The sequence below is a fragment of the Odontomachus brunneus genome, unplaced genomic scaffold (assembly GCF_010583005.1).
Source record: "Odontomachus brunneus isolate Ranch 3 - 2012 unplaced genomic scaffold, Obru_v1 Obru_scaffold_167, whole genome shotgun sequence".
NCBI classification, from domain to species: Eukaryota; Metazoa; Arthropoda; class Insecta; order Hymenoptera; family Formicidae; genus Odontomachus; species Odontomachus brunneus.
The window spans coordinates 269,808-287,859 of record NW_022639617.1 but is presented as its reverse complement, the minus strand read 5'-3'; the positions used below and the strand labels follow the sequence as shown (position 1 = coordinate 287,859).

Sequence of the window (18,052 nt, the reverse complement as noted above, 5' to 3'; positions counted from 1 at the left end):
CCGCTTTTTCATTTTCCGGTGTCAAAAAGGGGGGTTTCCATTTAAAAAAAACCACTTCCGGTTGAAATAACCCATTTTCGGTCAAAATCAAAAGTTGAAAGGTACGCCATTTTGGTTCCCCCTCGAAACCCTACAACTTTTATATGAAACTTTTTTCGATTCCTGGCCACACAAACGAGTTATTGGAGGTGATAGATTCAGATGACTCACCCTGTATATTCTATGTAGGAGCTGAAGCTTCAATAGAGGTTTGCGACTGAACCTACTTTGCTTCCTAAGATCCTAATATTATACAACCTACTTTGACGCTAAAGAAAGCGAAAGCAGAAATTTCGGACATCGTGAGGGCCAAAGTAGAAGTAAATTATATCATTAGAATTAAACCTACTCTGCTATTTTAGCTCCTACTGCGGTGTAGAATTCAAGGTTCAACATAGGGTCAAAATTTTGATTCGGGATTTCATCCGACGGACAAATCGCGCCTCGCGAAAATTCGCGTCGCTCCCGGTAATCGCGAGCCGACGAATATTTCTCGCAGAGACGCCGGCGTCGAAGGCCCCCAAAATAATGCACACGCCTGCAATCAATCGGGAGATAATGTGCGGCGCAACTTCGATTATCACGCGTGTTCCACGCGAATCCGATAATTATTATCTCGATGTAGGAAGCTTATCAATTTGTAGAGCGCGCGTGCCGACTGATCGAACCCGAGTCGAAATTTTGATGCTACTTTGACGCTCTTAAGAATAGTTTGCGCCTACTTAGATGGTTTATAGCTTAGATAAACCCTACTTTGACGATATTGATACTCATTAACTTCTCTTTTAAATCTTTAACTCTATCTTGTCAAAATTTTGACGCTACTTTGACGCTCCTAAAAATAGTTTGAGCCTACTTAAATAATCTACAATCTAGGTGAAACCTATTTTGACGATATTGACACTCATTTCCGAGTCGAAATTTTGACCTTATGTTGAACCTTGAATTCTACACTGCAGTAGGAGCTAAGATTGCAAAGTAAGTTTAATTCTAATGATATAATTTACTCCTACTTTGACCCTGATGATGTCTGAAATATATGCAACAAATAAAATATTCATTTTGTATACTATTTGACGTTTCTGTTTCGTCATTTATTAAATTTTCTTAAATATTTCTATAAAGTATGTATATTCTATGTAGGAGCTAAAGCTTTAATAGAGGTTCGCGACTGAACCTATTTTGCTTCCTAAGATCCTAATATTATACTTTGACGCTAAAGAAAGCGAAAGCGGAAATTTCGGACATCATCAGGGCCAAAGTAGAAGTAAATTATATCAGAATAAGACCTACTCTGAATTAAACCTACTCTGCTATTTTAGCTCCTACTGCGGTATAGAATTCAAGGTTCAACATAGGGTCAAAATTTCGACTCGAGTGGTAGCAGTCTAACTGAACATACAATCTGTCGACGAGTCCGTAGTCATCTATGTCCGCGATCTGCTGTTGCTTTATGGACGGAGATTGCAAGCAGAATCTGACGGAAGGTGTTCAACTCACGTCGCTCTTTCGGCAATAGATTATAAATCGTACACGCGTATGTGCGGTGATACACAATTGTATGTCGCTAATGTATGTCACAGCAACACTACCTAATGCGTAATAAAACAGCGCGGAGCGCTGTTAATAAAAATGCAGCGATATAATTTATCTTAATGTCGTGCGAAGAGAGATGGTAGATTTGTATTTGTTTATGACTAGCGCGTGGCGCGGCCGAGCTACATAAATTTGCGGTCATTTTTCCGTATGCCATGCTTATCCATATGTGCATACGTTTATTGAATTATGATAATGAGCGGCTGTGACGCAAAACACGGCTTCTTCGTTATATGTCCGAAACTACCTAATGCGTCCTTCTCATTATCAAACGCATTGTACTCGCGGAACTATCTATTCGTTATTGTCGACGATCTGTCGCGACTGATTTGAATGCCTTCGACGGCTTACTCGGTCGTATCGATTTATCTATTGTACGATGCCTGCACCGGACAATGAAGATAGAAAGCTATTTACATGTCGCGTGCGAACGCGCGCGTAACGCGATTATACATTACGCATAATGCGTAATACGATAGACCGAGAAGTAACGAGCGAGTGGTATAAAACGAATCCTCCTCTGGGTACTCTGTTTTGGAAACGTGATTCCCCCAGGAAAGTCATTTTGCGTGGGCGGGAAGCTAACAGCTGGAAAGTCCAGTCCCTCGGAAGCGAAGTGCGCGCGAGTCGTGTTTGCGCCTTTGTCGTAAATGCGACGGTATATCGTGCGATTCTCGGCTCTTGAATATTTGTGTCTTTCATGAACGAGTCTCTTGAATTTTCATCACACGATGTGCCGCAATTAGCCGCGCTCTTGGCTGAATCTTGGCCGCGTCGATGAAACAATTAGCAAGTTCTTGCGGTGCCAAGTTCCCGTGTACGGTCTCGTTCATCCCTTTCCTACCTGGGCCCCTCCCCCTTCCACCCGTCCCGTTCGCCTTTAGTTTATGTAATTGCACTTTGCGTGTAGCTCTTGTATTATATCGATTGGACTATGTATGCTGCACGTGAGATTTTTCTCTCTTATTTTCGGCCTCGTGGATTACAGTGCAATATTCCTGCTTTCTGCAGTTTCTGCCTTTCTGACTTGGGCCTTTATGCAGCAGTCTGGCCTTTCATTTGGTTCTTTCCCTCCACCCTTCCCCCACATCAATTAAATGTATATTTTCTCAGTTGAAAAGTATTTTGTATTAGTATAGAAAAATATGTGTCATTAGCGCGAGTCATTTTTCCTTTCTTAAATATTTTTTCTCTTAGCGCACTCGCAGCAATTTGCTTCAGCTCTTATGAATGTGCGTCCTAATGATGTAAATTATACTGAATTCTAAGCAGCCTCTATATGCAGGAAAAATTTCAATTGGTGCAACCAAACAGGAAGCAACTGAAAATTAGGTGATTAGAAGCGATATCTCTGTTATGAAAACTAATATTTCTGTTGTCGCAACCAAAAATATTCGTCTGAACATTCAACGATATTAGAACTCGGATGAGACAACTGAGAACAATTGATTATATAGAAGCCTCATACAGGAATTTTTCTGTTCCTACAGTAGAGTTTTCGTCCGATCCCTGAGCAACCGAAAATTCGCGGTTGCACTGACAGAATTGTTTTTTCCTTGTGTCAGCCTACAATAATGTTGTTCTACAGTTAACTCTGAATTTTCGCACTTGAGCGAAACGACCTCTTCCACTTTGTAACACCGTAAACTCTAAGGCGTTTTAAGCCCAGGTGGTAAATAAACTTCGCTCCATTTTCTCTGTCTCTTCTGACAGAATTTTCATTGCACTGAGAGAAAAAAATAGTTGAAATAATTATAATCTCACTATATTTTATAGTTCGTTTTGGCCTCAAACATATATTTATAGTTCATCTAAACACGAAGATATAGCAGAATGAACACACATTTATAGTCACCATCTTATTATTCTATATGTATAGTAAAACACGCTTTGGGAATATAGTTACATGTAATATTTTCCAAATATTCCAATTGTATTGACTATATAAAATAGTTCTATATAAAATATTTCTCTTACCATTTAATATTTGCTACCTTACTATGTTTTTTATTTCAAATAATTATAATTCTTGGTAAAAGTTTTACATGAGTCAGTTATACTATGCTTATATTGTAAATATTACAAACATTATGGTGACATTTACTATAAAAAAGATATTCCTAACTATAATCTTTTTACTATGCCATTATAGTTCCAAATATCATACATTTTTCTCTCAGTGTGGGATCTTCTTAATCGTTGCGCGTGAGGAATGTCCAATTCTCACGATAACGATGAGAAAACCGCGCGGTGGAGCGGCGCTTTTAATCGGATACTCATTTGCGACGATTTTTCAACGCGCTCGGGAAATAGACGACGCCGGGCGTCGCTGTGGCGCGATCTGCGCGCGTGCACCATTCAACATCGCGTCGTAACGAAGACAACGCATTCTTATCTATTTTCCCGTTCTGTAATGCCCGCTCTCGTCGGGAGTAATTAAAACGCTGATAAGAAAGTTCGGAGTCCCGCGCGGAGAATGGCATTGCGCGCGCGTTTCCCCGAACGTGACGTTACCGAATTGAATCGACGCCCGACCGCTATTAAGCCAGGGTGCAACACACCGGACTGAACAAAAAGCGAGTCGCCGAAGAGAAAAAGCGATCGGGTAACCGGGCGTGAGGTTAACGACATCCGACAAGAAGTTTCTGCACCGACGGAATGATATCGCGCGGAAGAACGGAAGAGAAGAGAGGACGGAGAGAGATAGACAGATAGATAGAGAAAGAGAGGGGGAGGGAGGGAGAAAGAGAAAGGGGAGGAAAAGGGAGAGAGACAGTTGTCAAGCGGCGCTGGAGCAGGGTATGTGGTGCATTTTACAAAATACCTCCCCTGCTTCTCTCATCCCTCTCGCGCGCAGCATCCCCTTCGATGTTCACCGGCCCGACGTGTGCTAGTCTCTTTAACTATCCCGTTTTTACCCTTTCCGCCGAATGCCTCTCTCCCTCGCTCTCATTCTCTCGCTCTCTCTCTCTCTTGCATCCTCTCTTTCCACCTTTCTCCATTCTCGAAGAGCAAGAGAGAGCAATCTCGCGTTCGACGGAAGCCTGCGCAGAGCGCGGAGCGCTCAAACGAGGGGCAACATCGGGCGGGGGTGGTGGCGGCGCCGTCAGTTGTCGGGAGGGAGCGTGGGAGAGCACTCGCGAGTGGGAGGAGAGCCGAGGGAAGCTGCGGGTCGCGAGCGAGAACGAGAGGGTACGCGCGCACGACGACTGATCTGAGAAAGAAGGCGCAACGCGGTGCAAGGGACGGAAGGGTTGGCGACGGAGGAGAGAGAGAGAGAGAGAGATAGAGACAGAGAGGCCGAAAGTGAGAGAGAAAGAGAGAGAACGTCCGCGTCTTTTTATACGTCGACGCAACCGGGTTGGCGCAGAATAGCTGCTCAGTGCTCGTCGAACGGCGCCGCGCTACGACGGGATCATGCCGCCGCGCCCTGCGCCACCGATCGACCGATCTCAGGTACGCGAGAAAGAGAGCGAGAGAAAGCGAGAGAGAAAGAGAGGTAGAACGATAGAGAGATCATCGTCAACGAAGTGCGAATTTGGACGACCGTCTGCGTCCACGATGCGGAAATCTCTCGCGGAAGTTCGGGCCACGGGGGTGAGAGAACTCGCGGAACCGCGACGATCAGAAGTGCTTTCGTAAGAGGGAGAGGGAGAAAGAGAGGAGAGCCTGTTAGTCTTTCCGACGAGCAGATTTTTGGCCTCTGCTTGCGCGTATAGTTGCATATAGATACGTGTATATATATACACATATGCACGCACGCATACACACACACACACATACACTCACCTACACACAGTGGCCGACGTAAGAAACGCGCGCTCCACGAGAGCGAGCAAACTCGAGCGAGCATCTCTTTCGCCGTGATACATGCACTTGGAAAGTTGCGGGACGTCTCCTGCGGCCGCTATCTCAGCGGATTCCCTGGCAGGTTTTTCGATTCTGCTCGTGATCGATCGAGACACCCGCGTCGAGGAATAGAGGTGTATCGTGTACCGTCAGGACGCGTATTCCCGCGAGTTTCGACGGGTCCCGCTGCGAACTTCCGGCCGATCGCTCGCAATACACGACAAAGTAAGAGAGAGAAGTTGCATGGAGGCATCTAGGTAGCCAGATAGGTAGGTAGACAGCGAGAGCAAACGAGTCCTCTCGTTCCTTCGTAATTTGCCCCATTATTTCCCCGGGGATATTGCGATCTCACAGTCAGGCGATCTGTATCCGCGACTTCAAACGACGCTATAAATTGGTGTTCTCTGTTCACCGCCGAGGACCGATCACTCTTGGATCCGCGAGGATACGATGATCGAGGATCGGTTGCAACTACACGCGTTCGCTCCCTCGATTCGAGTGTCGCGATGGTGCCCAGCCAAATCGCCTGCATCCCGGGGAAGATTAATCGGAAGGGGATCGAGTTGCGAGGTTCGGTCCCCGAAGTCCCAATAATCGACCAGTGGCACGCCATCGACGTGCTCGTCACGCACGATCGCATAAAAGTTGACTTATCGTTCACCTCCTGGAAGGTAAATTTCCCACGACAGACTCACGTTTTCCTCTCGGGTTCATTTTCTCTCTCTCTCTCTCTCTCTCTCTTTTCCCCCTTTTCCCCTCTTTTCCTCTCTCAATCATGATCATAATCGCCCAAACGAGAAACGACCATTTGATTTGGCGAATGTTATGGGAATTACGCGTGTTTCGAGTATCCACTTGGGGCGAAAGCGTTATGTGTGTCTCGTGAGAGCTTTTACGGTGGTTGGAGCATGAACATAGTGAAGGTGTTCCCATCAGAAGTAGGGAAGTAGGCGAGAACGTCCAGTAGAGTCGGCACTCCTGCGCGGTATTGTCAAAAAGAAGGATTTAAATGGAGGATTGTCCATGAAGGATTTCAAAAGAAATGAACAAACAAATAATAAGTAACATACTTCCCAAATAATTAACAAATCTTCATATGCCTCAATATTTGATAAAATCGGCTACAGGACGTTTTCTCCTAGTTAGATCATGTCTGTAGTTAAACTTTATTGAACCGTGAGCGTCCTTTAGAATTTTGGCTAGTCGTTTGCGCGATGTTTGTTGAATATTTTCGTTACTGCGCGCCTTACGAGCGAACAATCGGAAACAGAAAAGACAAAGAACGCGCGCGAAAGTGATGTGTGTGTGAGAGAGAGAGGGAGAGAGAGAGAGTGAGCGTCCCTCGAGTTAACTGTAACGTGGAAATTTGCCGTCAAACTTGCCCTAACGAGCACTGTCGTGCATTTATTCTCGTAACGAGCATCGCGGTGGATTTATTCGCGCGGCGACACGATCGCGATAAACCGCGCGCCGTGCTTTATTGGCGAAGATATACAACTCTGGATCGCTCGTAGTTATAAAATATTTGCCGGTTTCGGATGCGCGATGCATCCTTCCGTTCTTCCCTTCAGTCTTCCCGTTCATTCCCGTGAAATCCGTGCAGTCAGATGTTCGACTGTGTTATTGTTGCGAGATACGCGCGCGCGTATATTGATTAAAAAAAAAACTCCAAAGCTTCAGTGAAAAGTGTCCAAATTAATCGAAAAATATTTCGCTATCGGAAACCCGCTTACAGCGGATACAAACATGTACGTGCATACACGGAGCGCGCTTATGCACACACAGCAGTGTAAAACTTGTTATGGAAATTGGATTTTGATATTTCTGCAACTTTTACGTATATTTACATCGTTCTCGTGGCCGTAGGTTTTGCGTGTGGTGTATACTATTTTGTAATACGATATATAAATACATACATACTCCATGCGCACGTCGCAGTTGACGCGAGAGCGCGTGAATTAAAGCACATCCATCAAAATCAAAACGATACGAAGCTCAAATTTAGCATCGTTCGAAATTCGTCATGTCGAATTCGCCGTTCCGTTAAACCGGCCGCACGTTGTACGCGCAGAGAGAATGTTTGACGTTATAGCTTTTATTTCTTCATATGAGTTCTGTTCAGTCACTCTCTAACGGCGATGCGATTTTTTATGCACTGGAAGGTAGAAGTCACGAAGCTTTCAAATCTCATACGCCGCAAAACTTCAACGTTTTCGTGGTCTTTTTGATTAAAAATGTTTTGAATTTGCTGCCTCTGGAACCCTATAAGTTTGGAACGGAAGTGAAACTTATGTATTCGTTTTCAGCGAGAGCTCGCAATTGACGCGAGAGCGCGTGAATTAAAGCACATCCATCAAAATCAAAACAATAGCTCAAATGTAGCATTGTTTCGAAATTCGTCATGTCGAATTCGCCGCAATGCGTTCCGTTAAACCGGTCGCACGTTGTACGCGCAGAGAGAATGTTTGACGTTATAACTTTTATTTCTTCATATGAGTTCTGTTCAGTCACTCTCTAACGGCGATGCGATTTTTTATGCACTGGAAGGTAAAAGTCACGAAGCTTTCAAATCTCACACGCCGCAAAACTTCAACGTTTTCGTGGTCTTTTTGATTAAAAATGTTTTGAATTTGCTGCCTCTGGAACTCTATAAGTTTGGAACGGAAGTGAAACTTATGTATTCGTTTTCAGCGAGAGCTCGCAATTGACGCGAGAGCGCGTGAATTAAAGCACATCCATCAAAATCAAAACAATAGCTCAAATGTAGCATTGTTTCGAAATTCGTCATGTCGAATTCGCCGCAATGCGTTCCGTTAAACCGGTCGCACGTTGTACGCGCAGAGAGAATGTTTGACGTTATAACTTTTATTTCTTCATATGAGTTCTGTTCAGTCACTCTCTAACGGCGATGCGATTTTTTATGCACTGGAAGGTAAAAGTCACGAAGCTTTCAAATCTCACACGCCGCAAAACTTCAACGTTTTCGTGGTCTTTTTGATTAAAAATGTTTTGAATTTGCTGCCTCTGGAACTCTATAAGTTTGGAACGGAAGTGAAACTTATGTATTCGTTTTCAGCAAAAGCTGTTTCATTTCAACTCCTCATTTCCCTAACTAGATTGGGGGAACATTTTGGCCGCACTCTTTCGCCAAGAATATAGCAAATTTTTTTAACGGCACATTAAAGTTCCTCAAATGTATAAGCAGCACATGATGATGTGAAAAGATTAATGTAAAAATCACGGTGGAATGTCGATTCGTTGCTCGGTTGGAAAATGCTGCGATGATTTGTACCGCAAAATTCTCTCCCCGTCGTAAATTTCGCCAGGGGAACGTAGCGAATTTTTCGATACCGCACTTCACTTCCTGGAGTGCTACAAGTAGCACGGATGAAATGAAAGGACAATGCATTAACGCGGAGTGTCGATGTCATACAAAGTCCTGCAGTGACTCTCGCTATAGAATTCTCTCTGCGTGCACGTTGATAGAACGTGTTTTCACAAGACGCCTCGCTGCCGTAACGAGTATCCTGACTCTTTTTTTCCTCTCGAGCCCCGACGACGATGTTGCTCCACTATGGTTGTTTACAAATCCTCGCGTAGGCGGCGTACATGTGCGTGAAACACGCGTCATGCGCATGCGTGCGTGCGTGCGTGCCACTTACGTGCCTCGAAGCCTGCGGATTTGCTCGCGATCAGATTCGCGATATTCATTTCCGTATCCCTGGATTCGATCGCGCTTTTCTGTTTTTATTCTTTTAGATCTGTCACAACGACGAGAGATGCGCGCGCGCGCGCTTCATGGCGACAGAGATGCTCGCGCCGGTACGTTAGTGAATTTTCGCCGCACAGGAAAGAGGCATAGGTTATTGATTATCGTGAATGGCTTTATAAATAACTGATCGTGTAGGAGCACCCGCCGGGAGACGCGTAAATATCGCTCGGCGAGTCGTTCTTTAAAATCGCCGCCGCCGTTGTTTTCGGTGAGGAGGGATCGATGGATCTCGTATTGTTGATTGTCGAATCTGATCTCCGCGTCTGTTCGCGCGCGATTGGGAAAATCGCTCGTGCTCGCTCACATCAACGGAAACTGAAAGCGCGCGCGAAGGCAGATGAATTAAATATGCCGTTTCCGCGAAAATGGGCTCTTCCGCGAGACTGCGATAATGAGATCTTGTTTCGCAGCGGCGATTGGCTCGAAAATTTTCGGATTTTACATCGAATAATCTGTCTCGGCACGCGTGTAACACCGGCAAAATAACTTCGGAAAATGCGCCATCAATTCTCTCTCGTCTCCCCCGTCCTCTCTTTCTCTCTCTCTTCTTTTATCGAACTCTATTAACGAGCTGCAACGTGTAATTTAATCCAAGCGTGTTCTGCATTTTCGGACGATCACTCTCTTTTTTCCCAGCCGCGAGGATTTATGGAATTTTCCGACCGGTTATTAATTCGCGCGGCCAAAAATGGAACTCACGAGCGCGTTCCAGAAATCCACTTACGCACGAGAAAGGAACTCATTGACGCGCAACGCGAGACAAAATTACGGATTGCGCGTTCTTCGTTCGCTCGAAGATAAATGCGTGGGGAAAAATTTCGCGACGGAAGCTTTTTTCGCAGGTCTCTTGCGTTGGTTGCATCACCGAGAGAGAGAGAGAGAGAGAGAGAGAGAGAGAGAGAGAGAGAGAGAGAGAGAGAGAGGGGGAGAGAGAAGGAAGGACTCGAGTGTCATGATCGATTAGGAATGTCCTCGTGAATTGCCGAAGATACCGACGCGCGATACATGGAACGACAGTAATAGATTGACCGGAAGTGAGTCGTCCATTGTAACCGTGCGTACACGGGATCTCTTCTGTACGAATAATCTCCCGCTGCTACTATCACCACTTCACTATCACTAGTGCCGTTACGAATGCGAATATACGTGCGCGAGAGTGCGGGTTGGTGCCGCTGATAAATGAAAATTACTGTGCGTAATGCGATGATGGCTCGTTCGTCCTGAAATCTAATGTACGCGGGGAAAACTATTATGGTCGCTGCAACCACGTTCTCTGCCGTTAGAAAAGGATTTGAGTGAGTCGGAGTTAACACTGAGCGCCAGTAACGCGCCTTTCATTCTTAATTCACATTCAAAATTACACATGAACCGCGTTAACAGCGAAACAAAGAGAGAGAGAGAGAGAGAGAGACAGAGAGAGAGCAATGACTACCCTACGTTAAGTGACTTAACCCATTGACACCCAAATGAAATTTTACGTTGATTTAAGCCATTTATTTTATTACGGAAATAAGGTCTGTTATTTATAAAGAGTACCATTCCTACCAATTTTGATGTTGCTCTATCGAATAGTGTTGAGAAAATTAAAAAAAAATTGTAATTTATGCAAAATTTTTGCAAAATAAAATTAAAAAACGCATGTTTTTAGGGCTAATTTTTTTGTCCTTTCGCTATTTTCTCCATAAAAACGTGTTAGTATCGTTCGGGAAAGTATCTAAAACGTGTTCCCGATATTTTAACTTAAAAAATATGCCATGGGTTTTTTTTTCAACAAACATGGCGGTACCAAAATGACGCTTGATTTGAAGTGTTTAACTCGAATTTTCGTTTATATTTGGTTATCTAAATTGTTTTAGGGTCAATATTACTACAAAATTATATAGTAATTTACATAATAATTACATAGTAAAACAATTTCGATAACTAAATATAAATGAAAATTCAAATTAAACGCTTCAAATTGACCGCCATGTTTGTTAAAAAAAATACTCATGGCATATTTTTTAAGTTACAGTGTCGGGAACATGTTTTAGACACTTTCCCAAACGATACTAACATGTTTTTATGGTGAAAATAGCGGAAGAAGAAAAATTAGCCCTAAAAACATGCGTTTTTTAAATTTTATTTTGCAAAAAATTTGCATAAATTACGATTCTTTTGAAATTTTCTCAACGCTATTCGATAGAGCGACATCGAAATTGGTAGAAATGGTACTCTTAACAACAGACCTCATTTCCGTAGTAATTTCCGTATAAAATGGTTCAAATCAACGTAAAATTTCAGCACATTTGAGCGTTAATAATTAATACACTTTTCATCAATTTCCTCAGTACAGTTTAATTATTTGGTAGATGTATGTACAACACATAAAATGAGCGTGTCACTAGCAGAGTTAAACAGATATTGCATGAAAAATTGCTGCTGGCACACGCGTCCCATCTGTTCAGTTCTCACAGCCGTAGTTCTTATCACACGTAACGTTCAATTGGCATTTTCATCCGAAGCTGCCTCAACCAGAAGGACAGGTCGGTTCTGTTGAGCTGAGTCAATGTTGCACTACAAATTCGCTTTTTTCCTTTTTCCCTCAACGCCACATTATATACTTGCTTCACTTTAAAGTGCTTGATCCACAGCTGTGCGCTCCTTGCTTCCTGTTCCTTACTCATTATTTCTTTCTGACTCAAACCTTAAGTCCCAAGCCAGAAAAAGACCAAGAACAAGAAACATAAAGCAAAGAACATATTGTAGATCAGATTTAAAGATGAAAAATGCAAACAAAGTTCAGTTGAAAAGAACAAACCTAACATCAGTGTTTCTCTGTCATGTCTGCGTGGCGAATACAGAACCATAGGTTTTGGTTGCGCTATACAGCACCGAGAGTTTCTCTCAAACACAGATGAGCAAGCCACAAACAAGGCCGGCTCCAGATTATTATGGCTTCTACGACCCCTCTCTGTATGCGCATGGGCGAAAAATAACATTAATATTGTGTCTGGGTAGCCGGTATCGATATCCCCGGTGTTTTCTCCGTGTATGCGTTCTCCCGGAAATTAAAGGGACTCTTTCTCATCGAGATTAAAATTGCCTTCGCCTGCAGGCCTCTCTTTCCCTCTCTCTCTCTCTCCCGCCTAGACCGCACACTCTCCTCATCATCGGCGACACCGGCCTGTCGAAAACGCTTCCTTCTGTTCGTTAACGTCGGTCGAGGCACTGGCGAAGGGTTAAAAGAAACTCACACGCGGGAGAATTCATATACACGAAGCACGAAGGAGATCAATAAGCGCGCACTGTGCGCGCTGTCCTCGTACGCGACGTTACGTAAACTGAAATTAGAAAAAAAATTACTCACTCGTGCGCGGTTTACCGAGCACAAAAGAAAGAAAGAAAGACAAGAAGAGACGACACAAGCAGGGGAAAAAAGAAGTCGCACAGTGTGCGCGTGAAGATCAATCAGGTCAGTCGAGGAGTCGCGTATGAGCTTATCCGTCGTTATATGCCCGAGTTGCAATTTTGATCCTTCTCTTTCGACCTCGATATTCCATTTAACGCTTATTTGGACAGCACTCTGAAACCCATGTCAAAATTTTTTGATTTTACTTAATCCACTAGCTTCGCCGAGATTGTTGAGAACCTGCAAGTAATGTTTTGTGCGCTTTCTGCCGCACTGAGAGAAAAATGTGATATTTGGAACTATAATGGCATAGTAAAAAGATTATAGTTAGGAATATCATTTTTATAATAAACGCCACCATAATGTTTGTAATATTTACAATATAAGCATAGTATAACTGACTCATGTAAAATTTTTACCAAGAATTATTGTTATTTGAAATAAAAAACATAGTAAGATAACAAATATTAAACAGTAAGGGAAATTAACTATTTTATATAGTCAATACAATTGGAATATTTGGAAAATATGGGTACACGTAACTATATTCCTAAAGCGTGCTTTACTATACACATAGAGCGATAAGATGGTGACTATAAATCTGTGTTTATTCTGCTATATTTTTGTGTTTAGATAAACTATAAATATATGTTTGAGGCCAAAACGAACTATAAAATATAGTGAGATTATAGTTATTCCAACTATTTTTTTCTCTCAGTGCATTTAGAGGCGCTAAGTAGGTTTTCAGTTTTCATGCGTATCACATATCTACTAATCCTTTAGAATATGTTAGAAAAAAGTTATACATAGACTTGATCTAGATCTTAGTTTAACTTAACAAACGAAATAGTATCTGATTTTAGTAAATAAAAACTTCTGAATGAAGACTAAATTATTACACATCATGTTATCAATTTTTTTATTGTCTTTGAAGTAACAACTTTTTTGAGTCTCACAATCTATCAGAACTGTTTGATTGAGAAGAATTTTCAAATCTAATTTCTGATTTCATGTGTAATTTAGAAGAGAAGAAGCAAGAGGCAAGAATTTGGCTCGAGAAAGTTGCTCTTGATTAGTTTAACATTAGTGCTTTCATTAGTCTAAACTTCATTAGTTTTCATCAAAAAAGGAAAGAAAAAAAATCAGTTTAAAATCCAGGACTGTAGCCTTTGTTGAAACATGAAATTTCACTAGACTCCACAGTGTGTTGTCGCGGAATGGAAGTGTCAAGGACCGCACCTGCAAGAAACGGCGGAACAAATTTTAGGCATGATTCTGTAGGCGCGTGGATCCGTGCACGCCATCGATTGGGAATCAAATTAATTTCGACGAGCGAGACAATTCGCGAACAGTGTCCTCCATTCCAGCCCTAAACCATCGGCGTTCCGTGTTGTTAAAAGCGACATTAAAAACAGCGCTATATGTGCAACTCTGTCCATAAGTCACCGGCCACTCGATAAATGTCAGCGTTGTCGTTTACTTTTTTAATTACACAACGGATATTAACGAAGCGGCACAAAAGCGTGATAATGACATTAATTCGCTCGGGGAAAAACGAGCCGTGAAATCTGCTAGTCGGTGGCACGCGTAACAGTAGCAGCAGCAGCAGCAGCGATATTTACGGAAAAACGCAGGAGGCGAGCCAATAATCGCGAAATTAATTGCGCCACTCATCTCGCAACTTTTCTTCGTGCTCGACTTCTTCATGCTGAATAATTTCGCGACGTGAAGAAGAAAATAAACATCTCGCGTGGGAGCTCCCGTCGCGGGGAATATCGTGAGCGCAATAAATTCTTGACCGCGGTTGTCGCAGCACACGGAAAGAGAGAGAAAGAGTGAGAGAGAGGGGGAGAGAGAGAGAGAGAGGTGAAATTACGGACAGATACTGAACTGTACTCCAGCGAGATGGAGAAACGGGGGCGAAAGAGATGAGACTGCGCGAGGAGACCAGCTCAACTCGGTCGATTACAATCTCGATGACCGTATTAATGTAACTTTGTGCGTGCAAACAATGCGGCGATGCAGTTTGCGTTTAGTCGAGAGTTAAATTCCCGGTAAATATTGGAAGTTCATGCGATCATCGTTCGCTACGTACACAGAACGCGCTCAGCGTTGCTCGATCTCGGCTAGATTTTCCGAGCACGATCGTTCAATGCGTAACGACCGTCGTATAGCCGCCGTCATACGTAAAAAGACCGCTGAAAAACATTTTTAAAAGCGTAATTAAGAGTAATGGGGACCGTCATATCGGACGTCATATTCGTGACTCGGCCTCTTTGTGTGGGTTTTCCGTGTGGATTGCGCGTCGATGTGTGTGTGTACGTGTGTGTGTTATTCGAACCTTCGGCACTCGCGAATCCATCGCGCGGTAATGGAGTCCGAATTGTTCTTTCAACGACACCTCGCGATGTCCACCTGGCCCCGTCAACTGTCGACGATGGATCCCTCATTGTTCTCGATTAATTTGTCCACGCGTTTCAACGCCGGCTACTGAACGCGATCGGCTTTCAGTTGCGATCATCTGTATCTCGCTTTCGCGGCGCGGGGAGACCCACTGAGGCCTCCATGTGAAGATAAACGAAGGTGGGCGTGCATTGTGCCGAAAAATCGTGACCTCGAAACTCCGAAAGTGGGAAAAGCTTCCGAAAATAAAAATTCGTAATATCGAAATCCGAATACACCCAGACAGTATCACCATTTTCTCGATATACAATGGCTTCGAAGTGGAGAAATTGTCACTTCGAAAACACACGAGTGTATCGATGTCCACCCAGCTGGGTGCTCCCTTGCTGTGCTCGAATGAGTACATCAAGGCATAGGACGGTTCGGACGCATTTCGAGCACTGAAGTTGCAACGCTTCAGATGTCAAAATTGAGAGGCACTGCTGACGCATTTGCATATGAATCAATTGTGACAAGAGCCGAAGTGACGGAACAGGGTGCGAAAATGAACGTAACATAACGTGATTATGTGATGATAATAGTGCTAATACACCCTGTTGTTTCGCTCGAGCTTGGAGTGGATTCTGACTCTGTATGCAAGCGAATGTTTCAGTCGATTAGGCGAATATGTTCCTATGACGGTGGAACACATCGAATTTACCTTCCAATTTTGAGTGAAAATATTCATTCAACGATTCAAGGTGGAGAACGCACTCCATACGAGTGAGAAATCACTCGAATTCGAGTGACTCGAGAGTCATTCGATTTTTTCGAATGGGATTTCACTCCAAAACATTTGGGTAGTAAACACTTGGGTATTTGTTTCAAATATTTGATAAATTTATATATTCACAACTATCGCAGAAGTTCATCATGAGCATCAAATTTATTCAAAATACTAGGTCGTTGCATAATCGCTGTCATAATTTTGGATAAATTTAAAATTGACATAATTTATAATATTAATATAATTTTGAGAAAAAGTTTATTTTATTAATAGCATCTTAACCATCATTATCTCTACAATTTGTAAAAGTGATGTGCAATAAAATAACCGCAACGCAATTAAAAACAAATTTAATAGTAATTTATTGTGTGTCGAGGATAAAGCGCGCGATATACGACAGAAATTACACAATAATTTAATAAATTCTGAATTCTCGTGCACGAAAAAAATGATAAAAAAACTTTCAATATTGAATCTGGTTGTCACAACAGGATTTATGTGCGAGCCAACCATACTTTGTCAACATGTTTTTTCGTTTTTCCGTGCGAGTTTAACGTTTTAATTAAGAATGTTAAATTGACGCAAAAATTCATTTTGCTTTCTGCAGGAAGAGTCGAGTTGACTTTTCTAAACAACTTCTACTTAACTTTTCTGTGACAAAGTTTTATAATAACCTGACAAAGATAATAAATAAATTCTTCTTTTGCGAGATACTTTGTAACAATGAGTTTTTCTAGTATTTATGATGAGTATATTTTAAGTGTTAGAGAGAAAAATAGTTTTTATCGAAGTTAATCAAAGAACTTGAAGGAAGAAAATTAAACTGATCGTTTTTCTTATCAATGGAGCGGTATTTTTTTATATATGAATAGTAACACATCAGACTCCGTGTAACCAATACAATTTTAGTATTTCAGTAAAATCATATTATGGGAAATTGTCTCGGCATTCGGATTTCGGTTTTAGGACTTTCCAGGAAATAGTGCCTCAGTTTTCTGAATTTCGTTGCACTTTTTTTTAGGACAATGCATGTCCGTCTAGATGAGAGCGGATGTCGTCGGGGAGGAGCAATTCCCAGGTAGATACGCGGGTCTAATTGAACGAAACGATAGGATATATCCTTTTTTCGATCGACGTCGTTTTTCTTCTATTTTTTCTTTTTTTCCCAACTCATCGTTAGTTATCGCGAATGCCCGATTAATCGGTCCGATTAATGCGTTTCGAATGCAGTTGAAAAGTAATATAGCGGTTAATTTGCGCACACGAGAGTTTCCAGTAAATTACCTATAAATACGTATCGCTAAAGGTTACACGCAATTTGCCGGAAAATTCGTGAACTCGATGGAAACTATTTGGTTCGCTCCGACAACTGTCGTGTGCGTGCGTGTACATACACCTATGAAAATATCGCACTTTCTCTCTCTCTCTCTTTCTAGATGTCACACCTCTTTACCACTAAGGCAAACTTTGCCGGGATTTTGTTGAAATTCGTGCGCTCAGGCCGGCGATCTAATTAACGCGAGTTTACGTGAAATCTCGTTGGCAACTCACTGCGACTTGTTATTCTTTAATGAGTGTCTACGACTAGTAATGTAATATATCGCAGACATTTGTGAGTGAGTGAGTAAGCGAGTGAGTGGATGAGTGAATAAGTAAATAAGAGAATGAGTGAGTGCACTGAGAGAAAAAAATAGTTGGAACAACTAAAATCTCTCTATATTTTATAGTTCATTTTGACCTCAAACATATATTTATAGTTCATCTAAACATGAAGATATAGCAGAATGAACACAGATTTATAGTCACCATTTTATTACTCTATGCATATAGTAAAGCACTTTGAGAATATAATTACATGTACCTATATTTGCCAAATATTTCAATTGTATTGACTATATAAAATAGTTAATTTCTCTTACTATTCAATATTTGTTACCTCACTATATTTTTTATTTCAAATAATTATAATTCTTGGTGAAAGTTTTACCAATGGGTCAGTAATACTATGCTTATATTGTAAATATTACAAACAATATGGTGACATTTACTATAACAATGATATTTCTAACTATAATCTTTTTAGTATGCCATTATAGTTCCAAATATCATACATTTTTCTCTCAGAGTGAATGAATGAGTGAGTGAGTGAGTGAGTGTGTGCGTGCGTGTGCGTGCGTGCGTGCGTGCGTGTGTGTGTGTGTGTGTGTGTGTGTGTGTGTGTGTGTGTGTGTGTGTG

At 42.2% G+C, this 18,052-nt stretch overlaps 2 protein-coding genes across 2 annotated transcripts in view; both read right to left on the bottom strand.

The window, feature by feature from the left end:
• Window positions 1-18,052, bottom strand: part of LOC116851197 (delta-1-pyrroline-5-carboxylate synthase) — a 75,221-nt gene that overhangs the window by 29,999 nt on the left and 27,170 nt on the right. The window lies entirely within an intron of this gene.
• On the bottom strand, window positions 11,481-13,025 carry LOC116851200. The gene is made up of 2 exons (XM_032830395.1): window positions 12,057-13,025; window positions 11,481-11,942 (listed from the first exon to the last, which is right to left on the bottom strand). Exons 1-2 carry the CDS (start codon window positions 12,235-12,237, stop codon window positions 11,725-11,727), a joined length of 399 nt encoding a protein of 132 aa, XP_032686286.1. The 5' UTR covers window positions 12,238-13,025; the 3' UTR covers window positions 11,481-11,724.

Coding starts and splice junctions, on each gene's coding strand:
- LOC116851200 (XM_032830395.1), bottom strand. CDS start 12,237: ATGTTATTTTTCGCCCATGCGCATACAGAGAGGGGTCGTAGAAGCCAT. Junction 11,943..12,056: donor CAGAGAAACACTGATGTTAG/GTTTGTTCTTTT, acceptor TTGGGACTTAAG/GTTTGAGTCAGAAAGAAATA.